General features: G+C 53.2%; 1 protein-coding gene across 1 annotated transcript in view; it reads right to left on the bottom strand.

Moving 5' to 3' along the window:
* The window catches only part of TSPAN15 (tetraspanin 15), a 37,416-nt gene extending 23,153 nt beyond the window's left edge, over positions 1 to 14,263 (bottom strand). Inside the window, exon 1 of the mRNA XM_004583442.2 lies at positions 14,033 to 14,263. Within this exon, the coding sequence (XP_004583499.2) occupies positions 14,033 to 14,128 (96 nt within the window). The 5' untranslated portion in view covers positions 14,129 to 14,263. The remainder of the gene's footprint in view (positions 1 to 14,032) is intronic.
* Positions 14,264 to 15,438: the final 1,175 nt, after the last annotated feature.

The following is a 15,438-nucleotide window of genomic DNA, read 5'->3' as shown; positions in this document are numbered from 1 at the left end:
TGACATTCCTAGTCCCAGCTTAGATGCCAGAGCAATACCACTGTGATCCTGGGGTATTCCCAAGAGTGGGCAAGTCCCTGTGCCAAATCCTGAGGCAGCATTCACTGAGTCATCACACACACTCAGCACTCATGTGAACCAGGAGCTGTATGTGACTGAACAGGTCCTGCCCTCAAAGGGTTCGGCATGGCGAGAGACACAGGCACACCCCGCAATGCAAGTCAGGAAGACTCAGTTTATAGAGGGACTGGCTGGAGAAGGTGACATTTGCACTGAATCTAGTTAACGGACATGCAGGAATTCCTGAGATGCTCAAGTGGGTAGGGGGCCCCAGAGGTGTGTGCAGGCACCACGGAGGGCGGGGGGCAGCGGGCAGCAGGCTGGGGCCACGGCCAGAGAGGCTCACAGAAGCCAGATGACAGCAAAGCCGGATCACAGGTTATGCCCAGAAGCACATTCATTCACCACGAGCCTGCTCGGCACGTGGCATGGTTTTTGGCCACTGGCCCGCTGGGACCTCTTACTTTCAGAGCTGCTATCTGCTCTCAGATATCTCTGAGGACACCGGAACTTCCATCTACAAGGATGAAACTCATTGATTTTTCACCACAAATCAAAATGGGGACAAACTGTAAATACATATAAATACATACTAATTAATTGAGAAATAGAAAACTTAATGTTGGGCCCGGCGGCGTGGCCGAGCGGCTAAAGTCCTCGCCTTGAACGCTCCGGGATCCCATATGGGCGCCGGTTCTAATCCCGGCAGCTCCACTTCCCATCCAGCTCCCTGCTTCTGGCCTGGGAAGGCAGTCGAGGACAGCCCAAAGCTTTGGGACCCTGCACCCGCGTGGGAGACCTGGAAGAGCTCCTGGCTCCTGGCTTCGGATCGGCACGCACTGGCCGTTGCGGCTCACTTGGGGAGTGAATCATCTGGCTGAAGATCTTCCTCTCTGTCTCTCCTCCTCTGTGTATATCTGACTTTGTAATAAAATAAATAAATCTTTAAAAAAAAAAAGAAAACTTAATGTTAACTAACAGGGTATCACCTGTTTGTAACACACAAATGTCTCTGAGCATAATCCCAGAGTGGCATGAGCTCTGCCCATGTGGCTGGATGGCTGGCTGGCTGGCAAGACACAGCTGGGGTCTCAGACTTGCCTCTGCCTCTGCCAACGGCCACTGCACAGTCACAGGTCCCCAACAAGTGCCATCAGGCTCTCCAGAAGGAATGAGGATGGCAGAGGCAAAGCGACATCCCAAGATTGATTACCTTGACAGGAGACTCTACAGCTCCAGCCACAAACCAGAGCCCATATCCCAGCTTAGTAGGAGCTCAAGTTAGAGCTGGGGAGAAACAGGAAAACATACAGCATGTGGCAGGTACAAGTGCTGTTGGTGTGGCCAAGGAAAGGGGCACCTGAGACCTAGAGCAGAAGAGGGATCAAGGCTGCAGCAGGAGGAAGGGGGTGTCCGGGAGGCCAGCCAGGAGTCTGCTGCAATGGCTCAGAGGGTTGCGGTGGCCTGCAGAGGGTGGCAGGCACATGAAGGTGGTGGCAAGAAGCAGGCAGACTTGGTACACACCAAGGTCTGAATGAAAAAAATCAGTGAAATAACCTGGGCAGAGACGTCACTGGCCAGAGCTCAGCTTAGCTTTCAAACACTCCTTTACCATGGTGTGAGGGGGTTAAGCTGCCACTGAGGACACTTGCAGCCCATATCCTAGTGCTTGCTTCTAGTCCTGACTGCTCCACTTCCACTCCAGCTCCCCACTGATGTGCCTGGGAAAACACTTGGGCCCCTGCTACTGGTTGGGAGATCTAGATGCAGTTTCAAGTTCCTGGCTTCAGCCTGGCTCGACCCTAGCCATTGTAGCCATTTGGCAGGTAAACCAGTGCAAGGAAGATCAATCAATCTTTCCATCTTTAACCCTGCAATTAAAAAAAAAAAAAAAAAGACATCCATTGCAGGGTATGAGCTGGGTTGTGGTACTGGAGTCTGATTTTTAATTTTATTTATTTATTTATTTATTTATTTATTTATTTATTTATTTATTTTTATTGGAAAGGCAAATTTAAAGAGGAGAGACAGAAAAATCTTCCATTTGCTGATCCACTCCACAAATGGCTGTAACAGCTAAAGTTAAGCCAATCCAAAACCAAGGATCTAGGAGTTTCCTCCGGGTCTCCCACATGTGTACAGTGTCTCCAAGGCTTTGGGCCATCCTCCACTGCTTTCTCAGGTCATAAACAGGGAGCTGGATGGGAAATGAAGCAGCCAGGACATGAACCAGCAGCCACATGGGATCCTGGTGCATAGAGGTGGAGGATTAGCTCGTTAAGCTATATAGCCCTGGGGCCATGGGTCCTGATTTTTTTTAAAATATACACTAACAAGGACATTTTAGGGGCACTAGAATAAGGCTTAGTGTGTACTGGACTTTTTCTTAGGCATGAAAATGGTGATTATGTACCTGAGATTTTTTTTTCTTTTTAAGACACATACTGAGGCAAATTGTCATGATACCTACACCTTACTCTATAACGCTAAGTGGTTGTTGATCCCAAAGTATGGACTCATGGGTACCCACAGTGGCTTTCATTCACCCTTTCTATATATGCAAAAATCTTTTAACAAGAAAAGGTCCAGACCCAGGCCCAAGGCCCTCCTACTAGGTGGGTGCCAGGTTCATGAGGTCCAGGGGTAGGAGATTGCCTGGCCTGGGACCTGGGACCTAACTGCGAGGTGGGTGCAGGTTATGAGCCCCAGGGGTGGGGTCTCCTGTCCCAGGTCTTGGGGCCCGCCTACTAGGTGGATGTTGAGTTCCTGAGCCCCAAGGATGGGGTATCTGGTAATGCTTGGAACACCTGGGCCAGCCACTTGGACTCGCCTGCAAGAACATGCCCTACATAATAAAAAAAGGTAGAACAGTGGACACAGGCCCTAGTGTAAAAGGAGACTATGGCAGCTCACTTGGTGCTGTAGCAGAACAGAAGTAACTGACAACTACCCCAAACAAACGATGACAGCAAAAAACCTCGGTGAATGGAGCCAATGGACATTGGAAGGATGACATCATCCTCGGATCAGGGAAGTCGGCAGCATTTCAGAACCATCCAAACCACTTGGACAGAACCCGCGGAATATGTACACATTGAGACTCCGGGTTGATATAAGGCAGTGGTTCCTCATCCCTGGGTACTGTGACATGTGGAAAGTCATGAGTGGTTTTCCCCTTTGTTTCTCCCCTTCCCCCCAGGAACAACAAGAAGAAATAGCAAATCTGGAAGCAATGAGTTCACCCAATTTTCCCTAAACCTCAATCCTTCCCACCCTGATCAACCAAGTAATCATTATTAAAAATAATAATAAAAGAAAAGAAAAAGAAAAGGTCCAGAAAGCAAGCAAGATCTAAGTGCCCTGCTTTCCAAGAGGCCATCTGGAGCCTGAGGCCGCAGACCAGACCAGCCGCCTGAGGGCGATCTCCAGGCCACCCACCACAAGCTGGAGCCAGGCGGCTTCCCCTAGCCTGGAATTAATGCCCAAACCAGATGTTTCGTGAACTGCTCAGCTGAGCTAAATATAGGCTCGCCCGGAACCTGCCTATTATGCATCTCCATGAGCTCCCAGAAAGCGGGCTGGCAGGGCTTTGGAAGAGGCACCCACTATGCATGGGGCAGAGATAGGGAGAGGGCACTGAAGTCGCCCTAAATTACCTCCTCCTCTGCCTGCAGAAAGAGGGACAAGAGGGCCACAGCAGAATCGGCTGACAAGGGCTGGGAGGCAGAAAGCAGGGGTGACTGGGCTGGTGGGAGCAAGGACTGGCACATGCCAGTGGTAGGCACTCATGCACCCTCTGGGTCCCACCTACTCTCCACTATAAAACAGCCATGATGGTCTCTCAAATGGCACCTGTTATGGTACAACCGCTGTCATACCGCATACCGCCAACCCCTGCCCTCCCTCTTCAAAAAACAAACAACAAACAAAACCATTTTGTTTATTTGACAAGCAGAGAGGGAGAGAGAGACAGAGAACTCCCATTTTCATGTTCAGTCCCCGGGAAACCCACAGATACTGGGAGGGGACCCAGCTGAAGCCAGGAGCCAGGAACTCAAGCCAGGTCTCCCATGTGGGTGGCAGGAAGCCAACTACCTGAGCCACTGCTGTCTCCCAGGGTCTATATTAGCAAGAATGAAGGAGTCAGGAACCAAGTGGGACAGGTGCTTCTTAACCCCAGCCTGACCTCCTGCGCCCTGCTGCTTCTCTGCAAGTCAGCAGTACACAGCCTGTGACATGCTCGGAACAGAGCACAATACCCAAGTTCCCGAAAGAAGCAAAAAGGAGCAGCTGGGAACTTCCAGTGTCTCCCAAGCTCCGGCTTCTCTTCCCACATATTCACCCAGGCCATGCCAGCTGATTACTCGCATTATTATTGATTTGTTACTTTTCTTCAAACAAACCAATTTTTCTTATTAAAATAAACACAATCCTGACATGACCTGATCAAAAATGTGCCACCACAACAGATGCAATATTTCTCTATTTTATGAGACACTCACTACAGATACTAAACTTGTAAGGGTCCCCACCCACTCACCGACAGGGCACCTGACATAGTCCAGGAACTAACAAATGGCTGCCAGAGCAGCTTACCTCCCCTTACCTTGCAGATGGGATCTTAAGGCCCAGCGAAATGGTATCACTCCCCAAAGGCACCCTACGGTCAGCAGCTGTGACCGGGTCTCCCAGCTCCAAGGCCTGGGTTTGCCATACACCAGCTGCCCTCCTTCATTGGGGGCAAGAGTTCCCACACCCTGGCATGTCCTTCCCAAAATAAGAGAGGAAAAAAAAAAGCTTCAGAGGGATGGGGTCTAATTCGAGATGCAATTGACAGACAACGTGAACTGTCACAGGTTCCTTCCCTTCCCCGACCCAGCATGCAAATCCCTGAGCTCAAGCCAGCTCTGACAGAAACTACTTCAAGTCACAAACTTCAGAGATAGGTTGCCTTCAGAGTACAGAAACATAACCAGAAGGAAAAGACAATCCTAGACCTCATGGAATCCCTCCTCCTGCAGAGGCAGCCCAGCCAGCTTCCTGCGTCTCCCACCTGGCCAGGCTGGCAGCCTCCACACACCTCCTGCCCCTCAGGGCCTCTCCCGGCCGCGCTAACTCTCCCAGGCCAGGGGCTATGCAGACAGTCATGGAGGTCAGGAAAGGTCTCCCAACATCCTGCATGATTCAGTGGCAGACAAGGTGGGCTGAAGAAGCCGGCCAGCCTCATCAGGACCCCCTTCCTCCACAGAAGCTGCTTCAAGCTGTGCTTTCAACGCCAAGGCACCTGGGGAGACAGAGCAGCGATGGACAGCGAGGCTTGGGTCCCTGAGCCAGCAGCTCTGAGGTGCAGTGTGCATTCATGTGTCCTTGAAGTTGTCCCAGGGCAGGAGGCCTCCAGCCACGGAACAGAGCCCCCTGGCCTAGAAGGTCTTGTCTTATTGACCTTGGAAATGACCCCATCTCAAAATTCCTTGTCAGCTTTGGAAGCAAGGGCCCTGCCCACTGCAATGAGGCGGGGCTGTCCCAACACACAACAGGAGAAGCGGGGCCTGACCTCACAGCACCCAGCCCTGCACCCAGTGCAGCGAGAGCACAGAGACCACTCCAACCCCCCAACACCCTGCATCCAGCATGGCCGGACACAGGAAACAGGACATGAAGGCCATGGGACTTGGTCAAGGCCCCAGGCGGGAGAGGCATCCAGGGAGGGACTTCCAGCCACCTGGGAGTTGGTGGCTCCCTGCGTCTCTGGGCAGGAAGTTGGGGAGGGCTGCCAGCAGGAAAAACAAGCACAGACTGGGCCAAGGCTGTTTTCCTTCCACTATGGGCAGATACCTCCCTCCCGGCAGGCCAGAGGCAAAGTCCCTCCCCCTGAGAAAGGGAAAAAATCAGAAATACTCCCAGGGACAGGTGCCAAAAGTACAACTCAGGCTAGTCACTTCCTTCTCAGGCCTCAGTCTCCCCTTCTGTAGAATGAACAAGAGCTCCTGTCCTGGCCAGCACACAGGGCTGCTCTGAGGGCCAAAGAGCTACAGAGGATGGCATGGGGGCGGTGCTCCCCTAAGGCCCTCTGCTAAGTGGCTCCCCACTAAGCGGCCCCCCCAACAGGCAAGGAAATCAAGGACAAAGAGAACTCATAGCACCTCGTCCCTGCTTCCACAACCCGTTTTTTACCTGTTGAGGGCATTTCCCAACCTGCAAGGCTACAGGCCCCTATCCTCCCTGCCAAGGTCAGGCTCATGTGGCCTCTGCTGCCCCACCTCTCTGGGATACTGGCCTCTATGTAGGGATGATGACACCTCAGGTGGAGCCTGGAGCTTGGAGCTAATCAAAAGCATTGCACAGCCTACCACCCCTGGTTCCGTCATACCCTGCCCCTGGACTCCCCAAAATGCCCCCTGCCCTGTTTTCCCCAATCAGCATGCTCCCCAGACAGCCTGCCCAGACCCACAGACCTACTGTGTGACCCACAGCCTCCCCAGAGATGAAGGCAGAGGTGGGGCCCAGTGCCTGGAGAAGGCCACGCACAGCTCTGCAGGGTCAGGGCTGCCGGGCTAAGGGCACAGCCACCACCACCAGCTTGAGACAGACAGAGCATCTGCCAGGGAAAGCGACCCCTGCGACAGGACAGACTCCTGAGGTTCTGGCACATCCTTGTCCTCACTCTGAGCATGCCAAGGCTCCTAGGAGAGCCTCCTCCTCCCCCCAAGGGCACCCGGCAGCCAGCCACCCTGGCACTCTGCACAGCTCACCTCCCAAGCACACAAAGCAGCCCTCAGGACCTCCATCCGCAAAGAGTCCTGGGCAGCCGCAGGAGCCGGCTCCTGCTACAGGTGTCCAGACAGCCATGCCACCAGATGCTGGAGTCCCCCGGGTCACTTGGACCCAGCAAGACCCTTGCTCACCTCTGCACCTACAACCTGGCCCCTCCTGGGCTTCCTTCCGCTCCCACCCTGTCCCACTTTACTCCTGAATTTCCTCCTTAGGCATCAATGTCCATTTACTGCTAAGCCCATGCCGTTTTCTCCCACATCTGTAACAGGGCCTGGCCTCCAGCAGGCATGAAAACCCTTGGCTAACTGAAGAACACACCAATATCCCCACACCAAGGAGCAGACCTGCTCAGGGCTGGGCTCTCCTGCCTTCCCACAACAGGGCTATTTAGAGACAGCGTTGTGGTGCAAAGGTTAAGACACTGCCTGCAGCGAGGGAATCCCATGTGAGTGCTGAATCGAGTCCCAGCTGTTCCACTTCCAAGATCCAGTTCTCTGCTAATGCTCCTGGGAAAGCAGCAGAAAATGACTCAAGTACTCGGGCCCCTGTATCCACATGAGAAACCCAGGTGAAGGTTCAGGCTCCTGGCTTCTTTCTAGCCCAGTCCTGGCCACTGCAGCCACTTGGGAATGAACCAGAGGGAGTCTCTGTTGTTCTGTCTCTCATATATTAAAAAAAAAAATACAAAGAAAAAAAAAGAAAGAAAATCGTTAAAAATTCCACTCAAGGGCCCGGTGCAGTAGCCTAGTGGCTAAAGTCCTCTCCTTGCATGTGCCAGGATCCCATATGGGTGCCAGTTTACATCCTGGTTGTTCCACTTCCCATCCAGCTCCCTGCTTGGGGTCTGGGAAAGCAGTCAAGGATGGCCCAAAGCCTTGGGATCCTGCACCCATGTGGGAGACCTAGAAGAAGCTCTTGGCTCCTGGCTTTGGATCAACTCAGCTCTGGCCATTACAGCTACTTGGGGAATAAACCAGCAGATGGAAGCTCTTTCTCTCTGACTCTCCTCTCTATAAATCTGACTTTCCAATTAAAAAAATAAATCCTTAAAAAAATATTCTGCTCAAACCTAGTTTCATTCTAAAGTTCTCTCTGGGAAAGGCTTTTTTTTTTCTTGTTTTTTCTCCCCAACCTCCTTTGTCCCAGTTTACCCAGGAGACGTCTTCCTTCTGTGAGTGGAGTGAGTGGAGCCACCTGGTACACAAATGTTATCAGTCCCTTATCTGCCTTGCTGGGAGCCCCACCCCAGGGTGGCAATGTGAGTCACCTGAGAGAAGAGGTGGGGAGGCGGGCAGTAGGGCAGGTGGTTACTCCTGCTCCAGGAACCAAGCAAGCCAGGCCCAAGGTCCAGGCCTGCAGCCGACAGCAACCCTTCCCTCGCTGGAAGTCCACCAGGAGTCAGGGAGTCCTCGCCAGGGCTGAGTCAGCCCACCTGTCAGGCAGGGCCACTCTCCTGATCCTCAGGACTCTAGGGCCACCATGGCTGGGTAGGGGGATGAGGGGAGCCCCCAAGGCTGTGATGTCAGCAATGCAGCTGCACCACTTCCTGGCTGATGGATGGAGCACAGTCAGAAAAAGAGAAACAAAATAAACCTCCCGGAGACATGCTGGAGCAGAAGCGCAGGTGGGTGGACGTGTACTGCGGGAGAACCAAAGGTGCCTTTTATCGCCTTCCCTGCCTGGGCCAGAATTGCTAGCCTCCTATGTAGCCAGGAGAACATATTATTTTCACAATAAGACAGTAAGGCTCTTTTTCTAAGAGTCTCCTGATGACAACTGAATCCACTTGCTGTTCTGTTTGGTTTCATCCAGGCCTTCACTTGATAGATGAGGGGGCAGTGGGGCCCGATTCCCTTCCCTCCTCCAGCACCAGGGAGGGATTTCTGCAGAGGCCAGAAGGTCACAGGCACACAGTGGAGGTTTTGGTGACAGAGTTAGACAGCAGAGTCGCAGCCTTGGTTTGTCACCCACAGGCAACGGCTTATTCCCCAGGCCCCATACAAAGGGTCCACAGGAATTGCTTTTAAGGGCCCTTCCCGTTCCCCATCTGTGGCTTCGCACACCTGGAGCAGAGAGGAGGGTGGGAACAGGATGGCTGACCTGTCAGGAGTTGATGGAGTGATAGCCATGTGCCAAGCACAGGCCCTACAATCCCTAATTGCCAAGCCATTTCACCTTCTCGGCATTCCTATCAACAAGGAAACTGAGGCACATGGAAGTTTGTGCCCACATCACTTAACTCATAAGCACCAGAGCTGGGATTCAAACCCAGACGGTTGGGCACATAGTCCACTCTTATAAACTATAGGGAACTATAAAGAATCCCAGGCCAAGCTCTGTTAAGCAGGTGCAACCTTGGAGAAGGCAAGAAAGTCATACTGCTTCTGGCACACACTACTCCAACACTACCCACTCCCCTCGCTCCCTCCTGGCCCTCCACCCCCACATGCTGCTTCTCTTGATTAGTCAACCTGACCAGCCCCAAGACTCTTACCCTCTTACCAAGACAACAGGCCTAGTGCTTTCCTAAGAGCCAGGGTCTCCGTGATGAGCCCAGCGACCTGACCATTGCTGACTACACTCAGCAAGGGCTGGAGCCCCACCTTGTATGCACAGGTGAGGTCCGTCGCCCTGGCACACTTCCTGCGTGCCCAGCCCCAGACCTGGCATTCACGACTGAACTAACCTGTCCTCCAGAAGCCTGCAGCCCAGCAAGGAAAGCAGCGTGTAACCAGAGATACAGGATACCCTGGGCAGTGCTAAAATTAGCAGTGTGTCCCCAACAGGCTGAGGGCACCCGTGTCAGGATGCAAAGAGGCTCTGTGTCCCTCTGCGTGGGCTCCTTTCTCGTGGGATGCAGTCAGGAGCATAGGATGGGGACCCTGAAATAACATTCTCTCAGGATTCTGGGTCCCCTCTCCTCAGAAAACAAGACGGTTCCCTATCACTGCAAGTGGTCAAAGTCACACTTAAATGCCCACAAAGGAGGACGTTTTCCTCATTCAATTCCCTTCTGGCCCCTCTGGCCCATCAAGGAGCAATCCTTAGTTTTGGTACTAGTTTGCCCCAAAGGTGCTGGACACTCACCAACCTGCCTTTGGAACAGGGCTTGGGTGCCTTTGTCCTAACCCACAGCACCCACAACCGCTCACCAGGATATTGAGACTCTGTCCTGTTTTCTCTGGGCTGTATTTACTTTAACTGCTACCTGCTAGCTACAATGAGGGGTGTTGGCTCCCCAATGGCGGTAGTGACAGAATGCCTCCTTTACAAAACAAATGTAAACAGTCACTTTAAATAAAGACATACAGTGGGCAGGCATTTGGCACCACAGTTAAGAAGCCACTTGAAAGTTCTCTGTCCCATTTTTCCAGTGCCTGGTTGAAATCCCAGCTCAGTTCTGATCCACTTCCCATTCGTGCAGACCCTGGGAGGCAGCAGGTGATGGCCCAAGTACTTGGGTCCCTCTCAGATGCAAGGCCCAGACTGAGTTCCAAGCTCTTGGTTTCACTTAGTTTGGCCCAGGTATACAAGGCATCTGGAGAGAGAACCAGTGGACAGATTCTTCCTGTCTATCTCTACCCCCCTGTTTCACTGCCTTTCAAATGAAGCAATTTTTCAAAAGAAATGTGTAAACAATATTACCATGGCTATACTATCTAAGTGGGTAAGTTTAACATTGGAATTCTAAATGTACATGCAAAGCCAAAAAAAAAAAAAAAGTATAGGCAAAACCTAGCAAAGCTACTCTCCACTAGTGGATGCGCCAATGCAATTACATGTAGGGAAGAGGTAGTACCTTCAGTAGGGTAAAAGGGGCTGTAGCTCCCACTATGCACTCTGCTGGCTGAGCCCGAGACCCATGGTCCAAGCATGTGTGCCTGGGGACACTCGCAATCAGCAATGTTTCCATGTGTGTTGCACACTCACACACCTCTCAAGCCAGCAGCTCCACTCTGGGAATTATCCTGCAGATTCACACACCTATGCAAAAGGTACCTTCTAAGATGCCTGCTGTAGCAGGTCACAATCACAAGCAATTGGAAACATCCTCGAGGCTCCCAGCTGGGGACCTGTCACAGAAACTTCTGTTAGGGCCCACAGCAAAGCCTCTGCAGTTATGAAACCAAGCAAGGCAACTCTCCTTAGCTCTACAAACTGCACTGGGGTCTAGATGTAAAGGAAAAAGTGAGGGGCTAGGGGCCAGACCCAACTCTGTGCATGGCACATATATAGAAAGACATATGTTGTGCCTGGACATTCTTTACCTTGGATAACCTAAGTAAGAACCTCGAGAGGGGCTGGCATTGTGGTGTATCAGATTTAAATACCACCTCCAGCATCTCATATGGGCGCCAGCTCAAGAGCTGACTGCTGTATTTCTGATCCAGCTCCTCGATAGTGCACTTTGGAAAGCAGCAGAAGATGATGCGAATACTTGGGCCTCTGCACCCATGTGGGAGACCTGGAAGAAGCTCATGGCTTCTGCTTTATCCAACCCTGGCCATTGTGGCCATTTGGAAAGTGAACTAGGGGATAGAAGATCTGTCTCCCTCTCTCTCCTTCTCTCTGTGTAATTCTGATTTTCAAATTAGTTAACTCATTAATATTTTAGAAAAGAACCACAAGGAAGTAATGACAGGGGTCCCTATCACCCCAGCCCCAAATGGAGAAAGGCAAAGGCAGATGTGTCATAAGCCATCATGTTCCCCTCTGGCTTTTTTGCCATGCCCACATGTTTCCTGTTGAGGATAACTTTTAAAGCAAAAAGACTTACAGAATGCACATGGCTACAGGAAAACTCACAGCCCCCTCCAGACCAACTCTTGAGTCTTACATCCTGGGAAGTGCAACAATTGTCCTCCTCCCTCCTTCTCCAGAAAGATGGCACCACCCCGGGTACCGGAACTATTGGGTTTTTCTGCAAATGGTTTCCAATTAGCAGCAGACTCTGTCCAGGACAAATTACTTACTCACACTGAGCCTCGCCCTCAGGCCAGCTCGGGCAGTGTTGGCAGGTGTTGCATGTTTGGCAGGGCTGGGAGGCTTTTTAAGTGAAATGCTTCCAGCTATGGGAGGCAAGGATTTGAAAGGCAACCTCAGTTGGCTGAAAAGGAGTCCTGCCCTGCCCCAGGAAAAGTGGGGTAGTGGACAGGACAGCGACTTCTTCGCATGTCACTGGTCCCCAAGACAATCCAGTGAGACACACAGCAGGAGATCACTTCCCCTTTTCACAAATGAGGAAACAAAGGTGTGAGGAAGCCGAGGAAGTGGTTTATATACCAGCAATGTAACCTTCACCTTCTCACCTTCCTACCCTCCCACCCACCAACACCTCTGCCTTTCCTTTCATGTTTTTTTTAATGTTTGTTTATTTTTATTTGAAAGGTAGAATTACAGAATGAGGAGACACACAGAGAGATTTTCCATTCACTGTTTCACTCCCTAAATGCTGCAACAGTTGGAGTGGGCAGGTTCAAGTCCAGGAGCCAGGAGCTTCTTCCTGGTCTCCCATATGGCTGCAGGAGCTGAAGCACTTGGGACATCTTCCATGGCTTTCCCAGGTACATTAGCAGGAGCTGGATCACAAGTGAAGCAGCTGGCAACTGCTTCGAATGGGCACGTATGAGACAGATGCCTGCACTGCAAGCAGAGGCTTCATCTACTACCATGCCATGGCTCCCGCCCCTCCTTTCCGTTCTGACCCACAGCAAGGAGAGCTCACAAGGCCAGGCAAGGGACAACGGAGAACACCAGGGTGTGTAAGGAACCTACTATAATCTGCCATGCGATTTCATTGCACAGGAGTGGGGAGCTCCAGTGAATTGAAATAAACCACTGTGCCAGGGCACAGGAATCTGAAGTGTCGTTTTTTTAAACTCTTCACTTGTTTCTGATGCAATGGTGACTGGGAACCATGGGACTAGAGCTCAGATCACCCCACTCCAAGCCCCAAGCAGGACCTTGAGCTCCCAGGAGTGTCTGTCGATGATGGATTAGACTCACGGCCACTGCGCTCACTTCTCTCCCACTTTAACCAGAGTCAAATTTGGCCCGGAAGCTGGGCCCAGGCAACCTGTCAGTCAGCACTTGAACCCCACTGGGGCAGGTCTAGAATCTGTACTTCTAGATCACCAGACAAGGTCGTGCCCACCAGGAAAGCCAGGCTGATGGCAAGTTCAGCAGCTCCCGTTGGCTAGCCGAGCTGACCCAGAGAGTTGGGCAGTAGTGGATGTGGCCAGTTTCCCTGAGCCAGGATCCCATGTGGCAACCTGTGGGCAGAGACTCATTCTAGACTGGCAGAAGGAGGAGCTGGCCTGTAGAAGGATGTCCCTGTGTCTATGTGATGGCCCATCCCAGCCTGATAGAAACCCAGATCCCTTGGGCCAGCTTATACCATGATTGTCCACACTTCCTGCCCACACTGAGAATCCTGGCTCTCACTCTCTACCGACTCCTGAATGGTGTTGGCTCAGCACTGCACATGGCCTAGGGCCTATGGTTTCCACAGGCGTCCTCAAAGTTGGAAATCATGGTGGTTTGCATCCACAGATGAAGGGACTTCCCCAAGATCACTCAGCCCCAGAGTTGGAAGCCCAAGATTTGAAGTGGGGGTGAGTGGTCAACCACTGCTACCCTAACCCCTGGCAGAGCCAAGGGAAGGGGAGCCCAAAGCAACTCAGCCATTCTGCGTAGGGCTCCACAGCAAAAGCCCGGAGAGTTTTCCCAGGAAGAGGAAACCAAGAGGCACAGAAGTAGCATCCCATGTAAATAGCATCGACTAGACCTGGTACCCCTGTCTTCCCAGCTGGACCACAAAGCTTCCGGTAAGGCGAGAAATGTCCGAGGCGCTCAGGTATGCAGACGCGGCCAGTTCCCATTCCGCCTACTGAGCCAGCCCACTGATGTCTGGCACCCTGAGCAGATGACCCAACAGGCGCATCAGGAGCACACAGGTAAGCCACGTGTCGCACGTGTCGCACGAGGGCCCAAACATTCCCTCTGGGGCAGCTGAGTTCAGAGGTCAGACTTCCCCATTTGTTGGGGAGAGCAGGACGAGGCCCGGCAGAGAGGGTTCCCGGGCGCCTTCCAAGAAGAGGCACGGTCTGGACCAAAACTCCGAGGAGGGAAGGCGGTCGAGCAGTGGGGACCTCCACGCCCCTCCCTCCCCCATCTCTGGGCCCTGCCAGTCACTCACCCAGAACACCGTGGAGTAGATGATGAGCGAGAACTTGAGCCAAAGGTAGGAGATACGCGCACAGTAGCGCACCTGTTCCGAGTCCCCGCGGGGCATCCTTGACGCTCCCCGCGTGGGGCTCCGGGGCTCCCCAGCTCTGGCTCGGTCCCTCTGCCACCGCCTGAGGCCCCACCTGCGGCTGCCCGGCTGCCCGCCCGGCCCGGGCGCTCTGTCTCCGGGACTGACACCGCCGCTCCACAATCACTGCCCTTGTCCGGCAGCCGGCGGCCAATGGGAGCGAGCCAGTGGCCCAGCTTCTGGGAGGGGGCGGGCCGGGGCGGGGCTGTGGCCAGGGACGCGAGAGGGAGGGGAGGGACGAGGGCTTTGCAGAAGAGCTCTGGTGTAGCCAGAGAGTTGCCCGGCGCGTGGAGAACCGGACGGAGAGGTGAGCTGGGAAGACGGCCCGCGAGTCCAGTCGGGGAACCCAGAGACCTAGCCACTGTCGCCGAGTCAGCAGGCTGTGGGAAAGCGGGCGGAATGCACCGTTCAGGTGTTGAAAGTGCACAAGAACATGTCTGAAGTAGGTGCACCAAGGAAGTGGAGTCACCCAGCCTGAGGAGTGGTGTGGAGTGGGGAGGCAGAGCTCCCCCATGCAGCCAGGTCTGCTCCAGGCCTTTGCCCCAAGGGATCTCGGAAATCCCCTTCTTTGGGAATCAGTTGCTATTCCTCCCAGCCCCCAGGGGCTTCCTGGAAGCCACCCCTAGTGCCATCCTGCAGCCAGGTGATAAGCAGCCCCTCCCTGGCACACACCCTGCAAATGCCCCTCCCACCGACCCTGAGGTCATAGGACGCTGTGAGTCTGTCTCCCGCGCTATTTCTCACCTTGTTTCCTGGCTCCCAGGCCTTACTCACCCTGGTGCTGGTGAACCTGGCTGTGTTTGTGGCTTGAGGTAATTAAATGCATGGCTGGGAGATGAAGAGCTCCAGCAGTGCTGGGTGGGGTCCCTGGTGGTGACTTCAGGAATAGCACCCCTGTCCAAGTGCCCTGCCCTGGGTTCCCCAGCTAGGGGCATAGTCCCAAAGAGAAGCAGATGGCCAGATGGACAGAGAAAGACCAGGCTGGCCCTTGACAGAGCTGGCAGAAAAATAAGAGAGTAAAGGGGAGGCAGTGCCCTTCCTGGAAGAGAAAAAGGAAATAGGTTTGCTGTTACAAAAGGAGCAAAGCTTTGTAAGAGTGTGTGGTCCTCAGGTGGAAGCTGGGACTGGGTCATGTTCCTTTTGACAACAGTCCACTTGTTGCTCCTGTGGGGGGTGTCTGCCAGTACCAGGTCCACAGGGCTGGTCTTGTACTCACTCCCCAAGCGGCTAGACTAGGAGCTGGCTGCTCACCCTAGTCCTCCAAGAGCCAGCTCAGCACCTTGCCCTGC

This window comes from Ochotona princeps, chromosome 13, assembly GCF_030435755.1.
Source record: "Ochotona princeps isolate mOchPri1 chromosome 13, mOchPri1.hap1, whole genome shotgun sequence".
NCBI lineage: Eukaryota > Metazoa > Chordata > Mammalia > Lagomorpha > Ochotonidae > Ochotona > Ochotona princeps.
Note: the sequence above shows the minus strand (reverse complement) of the source record. Positions and strands in the feature narration are given on the sequence as shown.